A 15,443-nucleotide genomic window follows, 5' to 3' on the forward strand; every position below is an offset into this window, starting at 1 on the left:
TCAAACAAACAAGTGACTTATTGCCAACTATGTACAGGGTAAAGTTCCCTCTGGAAGAGGGAGGGCAGTCACTGTCCAGCTGGTAGAGGGGAGTCTCTGTTGCAAGGCTCCTTGCAGTGAGCAGTCTCTTCCTACTTGAGTCACCTTGCTGCACGCCAAGCATCATGTGAATCAGGACAGTACTACCGGAAGCGTCCGTCAGCCGGAGCTTGCAGGAGCGCTTGGAGGGCAGCACCTTTAGGTGGCAGTGTCTCGACTGAGGCAAAACCACCCAGGCGTCTCGTACCAAGTCCTGGAACCAGCGGGTGGTTTTCTCTACGTCCAGGTAGGGGCCGGTGCAGAGGGTGCCTAGGAGGCTGGGACCCCGATTTCTCCTCAGCTGCTCCTCGTTGCAGTGGAGGAGGCATGGCATGTCCTTCGCCAGCCGCTCCTTCGTGCAGCTGCACTCCAGCTCCACGCGGATGCAGGAGTACTTTGCCGTCGTCCCCTCTGGGGTGCCCAGCTCCAGGTGGAAGGCGTGCCCGTGCGGGGCCTTCAGGGGCACGAGCAGGCGGTAGATGGCATCATCCTCGTGAGGACCCCAAGCTCCTAAAGCGCTCTCCATCCCGACAACTGGCTTCACTCGCGGCATTAAAGTACCCCTGGAAACTTTGTGGCAGCTGCGGAGAAGATCATTTACCAGGTCCTCCACCATTGTGAATGATTCCGACAGGTCGAGGAGCCGCTTGGCCGAAATCAAGCGTGCCTGCAGTGCGAGACCGGCTTTTGCTTCTTGCGCCTCCTTATCCACCTTCTTGCTGGAACTGCCCTCCTTGCTGTGGCTGGCTGGCCGACGGCTCCTTTTCCTGAGCCGCCAGCAGAGCCTGAGGAGCAGGACCAGGATTCCAGCGACGGCCCAGAAGTGCCACTGCCGCAAGGTAGCGAAGAGCGGGCCTCCCCAGGCAGAGTCGCTCTGCTGCTCTGGGCTCATTTGCTCCAGCTTCTGCAGCAGTTGCATCATCTCCTCGTTCAGGTACTCGGCACGCTGCCCCATGCGCTCGCGCATGGCCTCGTCCAGCTCATCACCAGTCAGCAGTGGGAGCCGGAAGATCCGTTGCAGAGCAAGGAAGGCGAGTAGCAATTGGGCAGCCATGGCCTGCAGGAAGAGGGAGAGAAGGGGTTCACTGGGGCTGGGAGAGAAGGAGGGAGCTGGCGGCAGGGGGGACGGGAGCCACAGGGAGCTGGGGGCAGGTAGGAGAGGGGCCGAGGCAGCGGGGAAGCAGCAAGGCCTGCGCCCAGCCCCGCCGGCGGCGGCACCGTGCTGGCCCAAGGTGCTCCCGCCAGTGGCTGGGCCCTCCATGCTGGGTCAGAACCCACCCCCCAGGGGCCGCGTTTCTGCCCCGGCCCCAGCCCAGCCTCCCCCCACAACCCCACTCACCACTCTCCCGTGCCGAACTGGGGCAGCGCTGCCCGCTGGCGCCCTTTCTAGCCGCCCCCATTGTGAGGCATCCCCTGTGGTGTCCCAGGTGCCAGAGCGCATCACAGGCTCCCCCGACAACCAGCCCTGCCCTTGGGCCACCCCCCGGCTCAGCGGCCCACAGCTGCCCCAGGCAGCCACAGCCCCAACCCCACAAAGTCCAGAGCCACCAGGCAGGACGGGGCTCCCAGGAGTTGCCTTTCCAAAGCAGACAGAAGCCCCCCCACAAACCTAATATCAGGTGACGTGGCCCGCGGATGCTTTGCTCCTTGAGATCCCATCCTGTGAGGTGGAATCGGCTCCCTTGGTGCTGCCTCTGAGCTGCTGGTGGTGGTGGTGGGTGTGCTCTTGGTGCCTTCATGACACCCTGTGAGAGACTGGAGCTTTTAAATAACTGTCTCAAAGCTTGCTTAAGCTCCTGCAAATCGATGGCAGGCTTGCAGGCCAGCAAGAAGCTTGCTTGTATCTATTCAGTACCTTCTGCAGACCATTCTCTTCCTTGCCAGTCACCACCCCAGATTGCCATCAGCTGAAGAGGGCATGTTGCCCCCAGCTGGAAAGGGTGTAGGCCTCTGGCTGTCAGAGTGGCCAGACCCTGCCTACCCCAGCAGACAGAAGCCCCCCCAAGCCCTTCCCAAACATAATATAGAATCATAGTATCATAGAATGGTTTGAGTTGGAAGGGACTTTAAAAATCATCTAGTTCCAACCGCCCTACCATGGGCAGAGGTGCTCCAGTTCTCTGATCACCTTCATGACCCTCCTCTGGACCTGTTCCAACAGGTCCCGTTCCTTCCGTTAATGAGGACTCCAAAGCTGGACACAGTACTCCAGGTGGGTCTCATGAGAGCGGAGTAGATGGGCAGAATCACGTCCTTCAACCTGCTGGCTGTGCTTGTTTTGCTGAATTCCAGGATACGGTTGGCTTTCTGGCCTGTGAGCGCACATTGCTGGCTCACGTTGAGCTTCTCGTCCACCAATGCGCCCAAGTCCTTCTCCTTAGGGCTGCTCTCAAGCCATTCTCCACCCAGCCTGTATTTGTGCTTTGGATTGCCTTGACCCACATGCAGGACCTTGCACTTGGCCTCGCTGAACTTCATGAGGTTCAAGCCTGTCCAGGTCCCCCTGGATGGCATCCCTTCCCTCCAGCCTGACAACCGTACCACACAGCTTGGTGTCATCATCAAGCTTGCTGAGGGTGTACTCAATCCCACTGTCCATGTCACCAACAAAGATTTTAAACAGCACTGGTCCCAGTACAGACCCCTGAGGAACACCACTCATCACTGGTTTCCATTTGGACATCGAGCCGTTTACTGCAACCCTTTGAGTGCGGCCATCTATCCCATTCCTTATCCATGCCTTTCCAATTTAGAGACCAGGATGTCGTGCCGGACAGCGTAAAACGCTTTGCATAACTCCAAATTAAGACAGCGAGGGCAGTCACTGTCCAGGTGGTAACGGGAGTCTCTGTTGCAAGGCTCCTTGCAATAGCCTCCTCAGCTGCATCGTCTCCCACTCCCCGGAGCGTGTTTTTGTTGGTGAAAGCTTTCCCCATACTTCTGGTAAATCATAGAAATATAAACTTGAGTATGCCTACCTGGCATTAGGTAATCATGCTAAATTCTGCTTTGAGCTCCAATAATTGCTGACCATTTGTACCTTTGGTGGAACACCACAAATGATGTATAATCTCACTAACAATGTCTCTACAGCATGGGATGATGGGACTTTTTGAGAAAGCCCTTTCATATTGCTAAGCTTTGGTACATCTCCAGAAGAAGGTACAAGAAGGATCCTGGAGGTATAAAAAAAGTGTTCTAGTCGTTGTGCACGTGGGCAGTGCTGAAATGGTGTTGAGCTGGTTCGTTTTTACAGGCCTGATCCTGTGATGGTTTGATTGATCACCAGTTTTGGTCTGCTGGTTCATTGGACTTTATTCTCAGTAACTGACTGAGATTTATGATCACTCGAGCTTTTTCTTTAAAAAAAATTCTTACTAGAAGCAGCTTTGTAACTGCACACCTGTGTACATTCAATACCCAGTCAAAACTTCCAGGAGGATTTCCCGCAATTTCGCACGCTTCTATCAAGTAAATTCTCTGCCTGTTTTGATTTTGTTTGGTTTACATTGATTTATGCAAGTTATGTAACTTAATAACTTTTTGTTTTATACTAAAGCATGAGCTAGCATATAAATCCAGAAGAAAGGGAGATGAGAAGTTTGGTGACGGGAAGAAATTGTGCCAGGCCTACACCATATTCATTAGCGTCTTTTTCTTTTCCTGTTTCCTTTTTCCTTTTCCTTTTTTTTTCACACATCTATGACAGACAAGCCAAGAAAACTGGAGATTGTAGAGCTTAAAGCTTTTAATGTATTAACAATCTGAATGCAGAAGTAGAATCACCTTCTAACTGTGAGCCATGAGGGCTGCAGTTTGGTCGATGTGCAATGACTTGCACAGGTGGTGTTTCCTCTTCTTACTCTTGGTCAGAGGACACTTTGTGTAACATTCAAAGTTTCATTGCTCACACTGTTCTTCTGTAGACACCTTTTATTCTGTTCATAGCTGTCCTGCTTTGGGAAGTTCTCTGAAGGAGAAACCACTAATCACGGTTTACCTACTACTCACGTTCAAAACTGTATGAAAAATGACTGCTTATGAGCAGAACCATCACTTTTAAGTGGAGAATACATCTGCTTCAAGGAACTACTGGTGACACAGTCTCCATTGCTGACATACACTGATCAGATCTGCTATACCTCACGAAGAAGGTATGATGTCAGATTTGGGGTACCTATCCTGAAAGGATTTTTGTGTGGATATCCATGAGAATGGGCAAATTCTCCCTTATTTCCTCACTGCTGATAGGTAGACTTGCAGGAAAGCTGCAAGCTTGACTTTGCAAGATTTTTTGTTTCTCTTCCTTTCCCCTCTTAGCTCCATCTTTTCTCTGAACTGGAACACTCATTAGTATTTGGTAATTTTTTCAATTCTTTACAAGTCCTGTGAGACAGCTTTATATTAATGTACCAAAGCAGAGCCAAATAGCGTCTGGCCTATGTTATGTTTTGATGGAACAGCTCTGAGTCATTTTTTTTTTTTTAAATAGACGTTATTCAGAAGGATGAGCAAATAGATCTATGTGTTAACTCACTAAAGTTTATTACAATAATTAGAAATTAAACTTAGCAATGGTAATATCACAGGCATATAACAATAAATCAGATTAATTATGGCAAGACCTACCCCTTTTAATCCACGCCAGGGCCTGAGCCCCGAGCCACACCACGCCGCCTCCACCCCTGCTCCCAACGGCAAGCACCCACTTTCCTCCCAGGAAAACATCACCCAGAGTTAGCACCCGAAGGAAAGAAGCTCCACTGGGGGTGGAGCAAAGGCCGGAGGGAGGCCGGCTCAGCTTAGAGCCTTTCTTCTGGACAGTACACTTGTAGGGAAGACAGAACAGGAAATGTCACTTAGTCTACAGGTGTCTTGCAGTTCTTACGGGCTGACTAGGACAAAGTCTAGAGCCTTCATCAACTTTTATTACATTACAATATCAAGAATGAAATAACAGTAAGCTCTTCTGTTAGCAAACTTACAATGCCGTCCAGCGTAATGAGCTTTGGGGTTTACTTGGGGAATAAACAAGGTGGCACAACTCTCACTATTCTGGGCAATGGGCAGTCGCTCATATGCTAGGAAAGATTATAGACCAGAGTTTTCCACAAGCATTGCCACTTGACAGCTATCGCTAAAAAACACAGCCACCTCGATGCAATTACTAAAGATCTTGCAATTTTCCCCTGCAGACTCATTTTTTGAGCTCAGCCCAAAGTTCCATACCCATCTCTGCAAGCTGTGAAAGCTTTTTACAACACACAGCAAGGCACCATTGTTTTCATTAATGCTGAAACACATTGCAGAACTCACATGCACTCCTCTACCACTGCACAGCAGCTCTTGGTTTGGGGGAGTGTTAGCTCACAGAAATGTAAATGCAGTAAATTGGGTTGAGCATTAAAAGATGCCTGCAGGGGAATCTTAGAAAATCCTTTATAAGGTAATGTCTTTTTTTTTTTTCTATTTTCCAACAGACATCAACCCGTTATTCCCATTTTGTTAGTGCACGACTTACACTGTTCTCGTGTGACACTGCTTCCTAAACTGTTGTTATATGAGCACACATGCACGCACATGTCCTCTGCAGTTTTTGTTGTTGAGATCCACACCAGCTAAGCAGCATTACAGCAGCCAGTGGTACTGGGCAATGTGCTACTTACAGTTTCCAATAGGCAAATGTCAAATCTGAGAGTCCATCGTGAACAATTAGAGATATTTTTCTGCATTAATAGATAGCCATCTATTACTGACTAGTGCTTGTGATGAATGAAGTAGCCATCCATTTTCTGTCACCACTGTAGGAAGAATACGTGATCTTGTGTGAAAGAGGAAATAAGAATAGAAAGCCACTCATATCTAACAGCAAGGAACTGAAGGGGAGTGTTAACACTAGAGTGCTGATAGTAAAGACACCTATCAAACTCTGTCAGTAGCATTTCTTCAGAGTTTTCCTAGGCTGCCTGATGGTGCAAGAAAATTAAAGTATCTTTGCTGAAGCTTAGATCCCTCCAGAGCTATATCATGTAGAAGCAAGTTATAAAGCAAATCTTATTCCCTCTTCCTCTGCATGATCTGGCAAAGAATGTCAGAGAATCAAGTATCTGGAGATGGCTCTGATTCAGGAAAGAGAGAGAGAGAGAGAGAGAGACCTGATCCCTCTGCATAGCCTTAACTTTGAATGGGAGTAATTTCCAGCTTCTGCCTCAGAACAATAAAAAAGTAAAAAAAAGAAAATCCACATGAACTACAGGGTTACCAGGGCAGCATGAGCAATCCAGTGTTGGGGGATAGTAGGACTGTGGGGACACCAAATATGGTGGTGGTGAGGGTAAGATCCAGAACCATGAATCACTCCACATAAAATCACAAGCTATTTTTTAAATAAAAATGTTTTGCTGTTCTTGCTTTGTGTTCTCACTTTGGATCTCTCCCTGTGCCAAAGCTGCCCCATTTATGGACTAGTCAGCCATGTAAGAGCTGCCAGATGGACTGAATGGTAGTCCTGGCTTTGTCTACCATCTGCTGTCAAGGAGGGATGCACAGAGCTTCTTCCTTTGTCTCCTCCTGTCACCATGGGTCTCATCAGTGTCTCCAGCTGATGTCCAATACATCGCTTCATCTTCCCTCTGGAGTAGAACAACACTGCATCCCACTCCCTACACTAGGAGCTCTCTTCACAACCTTCTTGACTCAAATCCCATTGCACCCATTTTTCGCAGTCCCCTTTTCCCTCTCCCTTGGCCATGCTGCTGGCAGCAATGGCTGTACAGTTTGGTGGCTGCAGTATGATAAAGTTATTTTGTCCCAGTCCTTTTCTATGCAATGAGAAGCTGTGAGCCAACTTTGGATCCAAGACTAGCCTGCCAGCCTTTGTACATTTGCAGATATAGCTGATAAGAACTAAGTGCATTTGAGAGATTTTCAAGTTAGCTCCTAAGAGACTGACATCCCCTAAAGATGGTGCTAATGCTCATGATTAGTTGCTAAAACTTGCCACAATTAATATGGTCACAAATTATTTTTCAATGTTATCAGGCAATAGACTTTCAAAAAAATGCGGCAAGCCTTGTACTTAATATAGTAGCAGTTATAGACCCCTCAATGATCTAAAACCAAAGCCACCTACAAATATAATATAAGAAGTTGATAATTGTTTGAATTGCTTGTCCCACATGCTTCATTGCTCCCCTCACCATAATTCTACAATTTATTTGCACTCAATCTCCTGTGAAGCAAGAAAGCAACATGTAGAACAAATGCATTATCTGAGGTTACTGCCTCCACCCAAGTGCCACGCTCAGGTAAGTCCCAAGGGCTCATGGGCTCCAGGCAGGCACACATGGAGAAAGCCCAAACATTGTCCCCCCTGTGCTGACTGGCCAGTCAGTTGACTGGGTGGTAAGTGCTTTTGGAGAATAGATAAGAGTCACTTTTCCACTGAGATTTTAGATCCTGCACCACCCAAGTTTAGAAGGTACCTCTAACTACTTATGTAAAAAAAGATACATTTTTCAGACCTCCCCTCTTAAATCAGACCATAATGCTAAGAAAGGTGGTGAAAAGAGTTTGCAAAGTCACCATGAACTCCAGACCTGCTCATCAGAAGATTTTGAAGAGATATCAAGGGAAACCCTGGCTGGATTGCTGCCAACTATACTGCTTGAGGGATGAGGCTGGTAGGCTGTGGTGAGAGCATTGGTAGAGGGGAATATAATGAGGCATTAATTTCTGTGTAATGCAGCTTCAAGCGTCTCAAGTTACTTGTTCGTTTCCTACAGGATTCATGACTGAGGCTCTTGCAGACAGAGTGGTTTGACTCTAAAGCAGATGATTTATTGCTTCATATGTCTTTTTCTAATAAAAATTTTAAATAATTTACATTTTAAATTGTGTTTTAAGATATTCACTGTGAAAAACAAGACTCTTCATCCTTCCCCTAACTCTTACCAACAGACCAAAATCTATCATTTATAAACAATCTTCATGAAACAAACATATGTCATTAATGATCAACATGAAGAAAATAATTTCGTATAGGTAAAGAACTGTACAGTACAACAGATCATGGCATCGATTTGTTATAAGAGTGCTTAAGATGATAATGTCTCCAAACATCAGTAAAATCTCAGCAGCAGTCACCAACCCACCTACCAAGCACCTGTGAGGACAAAGGAAGCCGTTCTTTGTTCAACCTACATTAGTCATTCAGGGAAAAATAATCCTCATATTTCATAGAGTAGTTGAACAAGACAAAATCCATTTCATACAATTTATTTATCTTCTCAATTTGTTCTGAGTTCAATTGTCTGAGATACTCCAAGGTGATATCACCATTAGTTCGTTTCTCTGAGCCATACCTCTTCAAGCTGGGGTAGTGCAGGCTCCCTGGCGCTCCAATGACCTTCAGAACATGCTCAGAATCTAAACCAAGAGTTTCATACTTACCCAGAATATCATAGTGAATGTTGCAAGGATCACAGAGCAGAAACATTGGTTTCCAGTGAATGTCAAGAGTATTTGGTGGTTTTGCTATAATGAAATTGACAAACTCCTGGAAACTCACTTTTTCAGAAGAATTTTTGTTTTTCCTGAACATTGCCCTAATCTCATTAGCAACAGTGATACTGTAGAATGGCTCAGAGTGCAGAAGTTTGTCTCTGTAAGCTGAAACCAGTCGTTCCAAGGGATGTCTGGTGAACATCACTTTGGTGTAATTGTTCAGAAATTCCTGTTGTACGCCAGGAGGGTAAGTCACCAGCTTTTTGATCACTGAGGTTTGGTGAATGTGGTCATGCTCAATTTCAGAAGCTTCTGCATTCAAGTCTGCTTGGAGAAGAAAAATAGTTCTCTTCCAGTTGGAGCAGCCTACCTTGGGCACCTCACAGTAGATAAATTTATGTTTGTGCTCCACAAAGAGTTGGTTTGCAACATGAGAATCCAATTTGCTTCCTAATTTAAGAATGTTGTTCTTCAGGCAGACAGAAGCCAGTGTGCTTTTGCGATCATTTTGAATTGCCAGCCAATCTTCAGTGGGATCAGGAAAAGGACCTGCAACCAAGGAGGGAAGAAACTAAAGCCATTAGTGTGAAATAGTCTTATGTAAGTCTTTCTTTGTTATCACCATAGCACTCAATCTATCTCCCTGCATACAAAAACAAATGAAGATCCTAAAATCAATTTTTTGTTTACTGGCACCAGACTCCACTATGGCAAACATGCAACAAACTATCCTACTTAGTGAAAAGTATGTTAAAAGAAAAGTTTCAACATATTAGCAATATTAATCTAAGAAAGATGGACGTTCTAACACTTCTAATGTCGACTGGTTTTTGTAGTATTCTTCCTGCTATCTTCTAACTGCTAAGACAGCTATCACAGTGACAGGGCCTTGAGTATTTTCATAGTATTGTTTATCACTTAGACTCCATATTTACTTTCCAACACATCGGGGAAAGGTGTCCCTGGTTCTAGAAAACATTAAGACTTTCTGTCAGTAAATTCTTTACTCACCTGTTAGGTTCTTTTGTCTCTTATAGAAAAACCCAAAAAGAAATATCCCAAAAATAAAATTTGGGAGAAGGAAAACTAACACCTTCTGATTCATATTATTTTCACAGGAAGGAGGATGAAGTGATCTCTAAAGTAGAAATCTGCCTTTCTGTACAAAGGAAAGATAGTAGAGGTTAGATTTTGCATGACTGATATAACGAAGATTACACGGTATTCTCTTACAGAATTTACAATAGCAGAAAGACCTTTCAAGCCCTATAAAAACAGGCTTTATTTAATGAGTAAAAATCCCCCTATGAAAAAGAATCACTACAATTATACTGTTAAATCAAACAGACAAATAATATGACCATTTCAAAGCATTACAAAATTTCCCCCTTTCTGAGAACAATGAACTGCATATGAGCAAATACTCCTCCGTTCTCATTTAAAGCTGGTGTTCCTGTCAAGCAAACCCATCTGTCCCTTCATATTGTGTAACAATAGACTCATTTAGGATTACAGAGATTTTTATTTTTTTTTAATAACCTTCCTTCTCACTGTCTGGGAGTACAAAGTTTTCTGTAACCTGCAACAGGTCTATCTGCAAGTCTATGATGCATTCAGGATGAGATTCTTCCCATCTCTAGATAAAAATGTGGGCCTGCTGTTGGATGAGACAGGAGCCATGGTGACAGAGGATGCGGAGAAGGCAGAGTTACTAAATGCTTTCTTGGCTTTGGGCTTTACTGCTCGGGCCAGCCCTCAGGAGTCCCAGACTTTGGAGAAAGTAACAGGGAAAGTCTGGACGAAGGAAGACTTCCCCTTGGTTGAGGAGGTTCAAGTTAGAGATCAATTAAGTAAACTGGATATCCACAAGTCCATGGGTCCTGATGGGATGCACCTGAGTGCTGAGGGAGACGACAGAAGCCATTGCTGGGCCACTCTCCATCATCTTTGAAAGGTCCTGGAGAACTGGCTGAGGACTGGAGGAAAGCCGGTCACTCCAGTCTTCAAAAAGGGCAAGAAGGAAGACCCAGGAAACTACAGGCTGGTCAGCCTCACCTCCATCCCTGGAAAGATGATGGAACAGCTCGTTCTGGGCATCATCTCAAAGCATGTGGAGGAGTGGAGGAAAAGAAAGCTATCAGAAGTAGTCAACACAGATTCACCAAGGGGAAATAATGTCTGACTAATCTGATAGCCTTCTATGATGGCATGACTGGATGGATGGATGGGTAGATTAGGGAAGGGCAGTGGATGTTGCCTACCTTGACTTCAGCAAGGCTTTCAACACAGTCTCCCACAGCATCCTCATAGGGAAGCTTAGGAAGTGTGGGTTAGATGAATGGACAGTGGGGTAGATTGAAAACTGGTTGAAAGACAAAGTTCAGAGGGTCATGATTAGGGACACAGAGTCTAGTTGGAGGTCAGTGATGAGTGGTGTTCCCCAGGGGTCAGTACTGGGCCCAGACCTGTTCAATATATTCATCAATGACCTGGATGAAGGGATAGAGTGCACCCTCAGCAAGTTTGCTGATGACACAAAGCTGGGGGGGGTGGGTCACACACCAGAAGTCTGTGCTGCCATACAGAGAGACCTGGACAGGCTGGAGAGTTGGGCAAAGAGGAACCTCATGAAATTCAACAAGGGCAAGTGTAGGGTGCTGCACCTGGGGAGGAATAACCCCATGCACCAGTACAGGTTGGGGGCTGACCTGCTGGAGAGCAGCTCTATGGAGAGAGACCTGGGAGTCCTGATGGACAACAGGATGACCAAGAGCCAGCAATGTGCCCTTGTGGCCAAAAAAGGCCAATGGCATCCTGGGGTGCCTCAAGAAGAGTGTGGCCAGCAGGTCGAGGGAGGTCATCTTCCCCCTCTACTCTGCCTTGGTGAGGCAGCACCTGGAGTACTGTGTCCAGTTCTGGGCTCCCCGGTTCAAGAAGGACAAGGAACTGCTGGAGAGGGTGCAGCAAAGGGCTACGAAGATGGTTAGGGGACTGGAACACCTCTCTCATGAAGAAAGGCTGAGGGATTTGGGTCTTTTCAGTCTGGAAAAAAGACAACTGAGGGGGGATCTTATCAACGCTTATAAATACTTAAAGGGTGGATGTCAGGAGGATGGGGCCAGGCTCTTTTCAGTGGTGCCCAGTGACAGGACAAGAGGTAATGGGCACAAACTTGAGCATAGGAAGTTCCACCTAAACGTGAGGAGGAACTTCTTTACCCTGAGGGTGGCAGAGCACCGGAACAGGCTGCCCAGAAAGGTGGTGGAGTCTCCATCTCTGGAGACATTCAAAACCCACCTGGATGCGTTCCTGTGCAACCTGCTCTAGGTGAACCTGCTCTGGCAGGGGGGTTGGACTAGATGGTCTCCAGAGGTCCCTTCTAACCCCTACCATTCTGTGATTCTTGCCCTGAAGCTTTCCACTTCGTACAAATAAATTAATATTTACTGCAGGACAAACTCTTCCACATGCCAGCAGAGAATCCCAACTACTAACATTAGATTAATTCTCCCATTCTCTCTCTCCCAAAGAGACTGCAGTGTATACATGTTTGCTGCCATTGCTGCTGCATTGCTGCTGCAGCGTAAGAGCTGCAAAATGGTTCACTACGGCAGGAAGCAAATAGAAGCAGCAGAGGAAACAAAAGAAAAGAAGATGTTCCATTTTCAGAGATAAAAGGAGAGAAGGCCAATGCAATCCAACACTCAAAGTGTTCCCTCTCCTGTGCACACTCGTTCTGTCCCCTTACGTTTCCTGGAGAGAGAACTCTCTATGTCCTTTGTGCAATCTTACTGTGTTGCTCCCATTAGAAAGCTTTTTCATCACTTTTTATTTGAAGTAGCAAAATTAAGTGCAAAACCACAACTACTGGCAAACATGACATTCTATTTCTGTCCCATAAAGTCTGCACCATCAAAAAAGTCAAGCAACACTGACTTCTTTTTCCACCTTTTGGGTTTTCACCCTGAACCTACTGGCAATAAAAAAAAATCATTGCCTGGATTTCTTGAGGATCTAACTTCAACTTTTTTTTCTTTGTTTTTCTTTTTTACAAAGATACAACAGGACCACTCTGGAAGTTATTTGTGGTGCCCCCTCCACCCCGCTCCCTCCAGTGTGGATGTACATAAACCCCAGCTGCCATAATGGAAACAGGTTTCTTGTGTTTTCTGAGGCAGCAGAAGAGGCAGCAATAGTTAAATTGCTGAAAATGTACTTGCACACAAGGCTTCTTCCTTTCAGGGCTGACAGGTGATTATTATATCACACATCTTTACCAGAATATCTTCAAACTCATACAGTTAACAGCATTACTAATTATTAAATCTCTCTTAGGGTAGGCATGACCTGAAAAATGAAGAGGGATGACTGTTCACTATCTCTGACCTGTAAACATCATTATGAACAAAGCTGCAGTCACATATATTAACAATTTACTTGTGTTTATATTAAACTGCCACAATACTAATTCAAACAAACACAGTATTTTTACACACGATGGCATGTTCTGGACCCCTTAGAAAACTTAAGAGTGCAGACTGGCTGTAAGAGCTAAAACTGTCCATCAGCAAGTGAGGTCAGCATGAGAATTTGGAGAAACTACCTGGAGGTGAAGTCCAAAGGTTTCTTCTGAAGATGTTTTCTGACAGGAGACCCCAATACGGAGTTCTGTGTAATGCACGGTCTCCAATGATGAAAATCACCTAAGAGCAACCTGAGGAATAGGAGGAAAGAAAATTCTGAGAGCCATTTTTTCAGAAAAGGGACAAGTAACCTGAAATTGAAAAAGGGAAACAAAAATCCAAAACAAAAAAACATCCTTGTGATACATTCAGTGTCAGCAGATCAGATAAACTTTGTCTTCTATTTCTTCCTTATGTCTGTTCCAGATATTTGTAATTGTGTTGTCTATTTTAGATATAATGAATTAATACTTCTGTTTGCATTTTACCTCATCCTACCTTGAATTAAGTGTGATTTAAGGTGACTGGGTAACTACAAGGCATTCCTCAGTCAAGGTGTGGTGAGTCTATTAACACAACAACTCCATAATAAATAGCTGTAACCAAAGGGAAGCAGAAATGGGCTCCCACAGGCTCCTCGAAAAAAGGCAGAAATGTCTTCTAGTGAAAAGTGACACAGCAAGGAGTCGGAGATCTAAATGTCTCTTTGGAACCAGCATATCCCCAAGGAGAGGAGGAAATATGAAAAACTGAATAAGGGGCATTAATCTGCTTTGTTCTTTTTACACATAGTTGTGGGGTCTTTGTGGGTTTTTTTGTTTGGTTTTTTTTTATTATTTTTAATGAAGCATAAAATCTTCTAGATAAGAGTCTTACACCATGCTGTTGTTTTTTGCTTGTTCTTCAGATCACATTACTATAGATTAACCATACATACCTATGGCTTAATATCTTCAACTCTGCATGTTGCACTGGATTCTACAGATTTCATCAGAAATCATTTTATGACTCTTTCTTGGACATTTCTAAGCAGTAAACCAGGCAGTGAGGGGAACGATCCTTACAGAATCCTTTCTTGCAGAATGCTTTCAGAAGCGTTTCTATCAGGTGATGAGATTTTTTGAGGCCTGTCATTTAACTAGTGTTTAATTCCTTCAATGTGCATCCAGCTGGTTTGATAGCTTTCTAGCTTCTTAGCCAAAACATGCTGCAGTATCAAGTCGAATGCTTTATACAATTCTAAATCCACTGTATGAATGTTATTACCTTAATCAACCAAACCCAAACAAAAATAGGAAGTCTGTTTGGTGAGATCCATTTCCTAAAACATAATACAAAGTTGCTACAAGAGAGCAACCAGAGCAATTGCTCAAGCCAGGAGTGGTAGCAAATGGGGAACAGATTATTGGGAAAAGCAATGCAAATCATCACATGTGGATGCGAGATGGGAAAAAGGCCTGACGCCCTCATAAAGCGAGAAATATTTATTGAATTCCAACCTTATTTGCACTACTGATAATTCTACCATCTCCCTCTACTAATCCATTGTTAAAATTCTTCTCTTCCCAATACACGCACTCCTCATAACAAACCCCCCAAAAAGTTGTATTACATTGTTCATATCTTTGTTCCCAAGTTTGCTGACCATAAAATGTTCTTCCCATCCTTCTGTTTCCTTCAAGAAATTTATGACAATTTTCCGCCTTTAATTACTTTTCAACATCCCCCTTTTCTATATGCTATACTGGGTACGGAGGAGTGGCTGGCAACCTACTTGCACATCTCCTGTATGTCAGGATAGATCATTTGACCCAGTAGAGATCTCTGTTTCAATGATGAGATTGTACTTTCCCAGGGGTCTCACAAAAATATCATATGCCTGAGGTATCAGATATTTTTTCCTCTTAAATTGCTTTCTCTTGGTTCCTTTGTCTCATACTTGCTGTCCATTTTGTGATAGTAGACCTTATACAGCCATTCCATATGTCTGTTAGCAGTCTGGACTTTAACTGTTTGTACCATATGTAGCTACACCACAACCACTCACACTTAGCCAACTACCACCTTTGGTTTTGTAATGAGTTCCTTTTCCCCTGACCAAAACAAGGTCTGATATAGTATTGCTGGTTCTCTTTCCATTAAGAAATATTTAGACAGTCCAAAGATTATTTTAACAATAAAGTCATGTGAGTACATGATCTAGCACATCACACTCAGATTTAAGTTCTCCCTCCTGCCGTGCAGGTTTACTTCTAGCACAGGCACTGAAGGAGTAGATTGTGTTGCCTTTAACAGGTATCACTGGTACATCATTCTGTCCTTGAACTGATATAACAATGATTTGTAACTGAGCATTCCCAGTCCTTCTCCTGGAACTGATGAACCATTGCAATTGAA

The 15,443-nt window shown here is 44.7% G+C and overlaps 1 protein-coding gene across 1 annotated transcript; it reads right to left on the minus strand.

Annotated features, from left to right (window-relative positions):
- Window positions 1-8,281: 8,281 nt before the first annotated feature.
- Window positions 8,282-13,225, minus strand: LOC128909343 (carbohydrate sulfotransferase 9-like). Its single transcript, XM_054200898.1, has 3 exons — window positions 13,187-13,225; window positions 9,595-9,742; window positions 8,282-9,132 (listed from the first exon to the last, which is right to left on the minus strand). The coding sequence occupies exons 2-3, from the start codon at window positions 9,686-9,688 to the stop codon at window positions 8,282-8,284; spliced, it is 945 nt and encodes a 314-aa protein (XP_054056873.1). The 5' UTR covers window positions 9,689-9,742; window positions 13,187-13,225.
- Window positions 13,226-15,443: the final 2,218 nt, after the last annotated feature.

The sequence above is a fragment of the Rissa tridactyla genome, chromosome 4 (assembly GCF_028500815.1).
Source record: "Rissa tridactyla isolate bRisTri1 chromosome 4, bRisTri1.patW.cur.20221130, whole genome shotgun sequence".
Taxonomy (NCBI): Eukaryota; Metazoa; Chordata; class Aves; order Charadriiformes; family Laridae; genus Rissa; species Rissa tridactyla.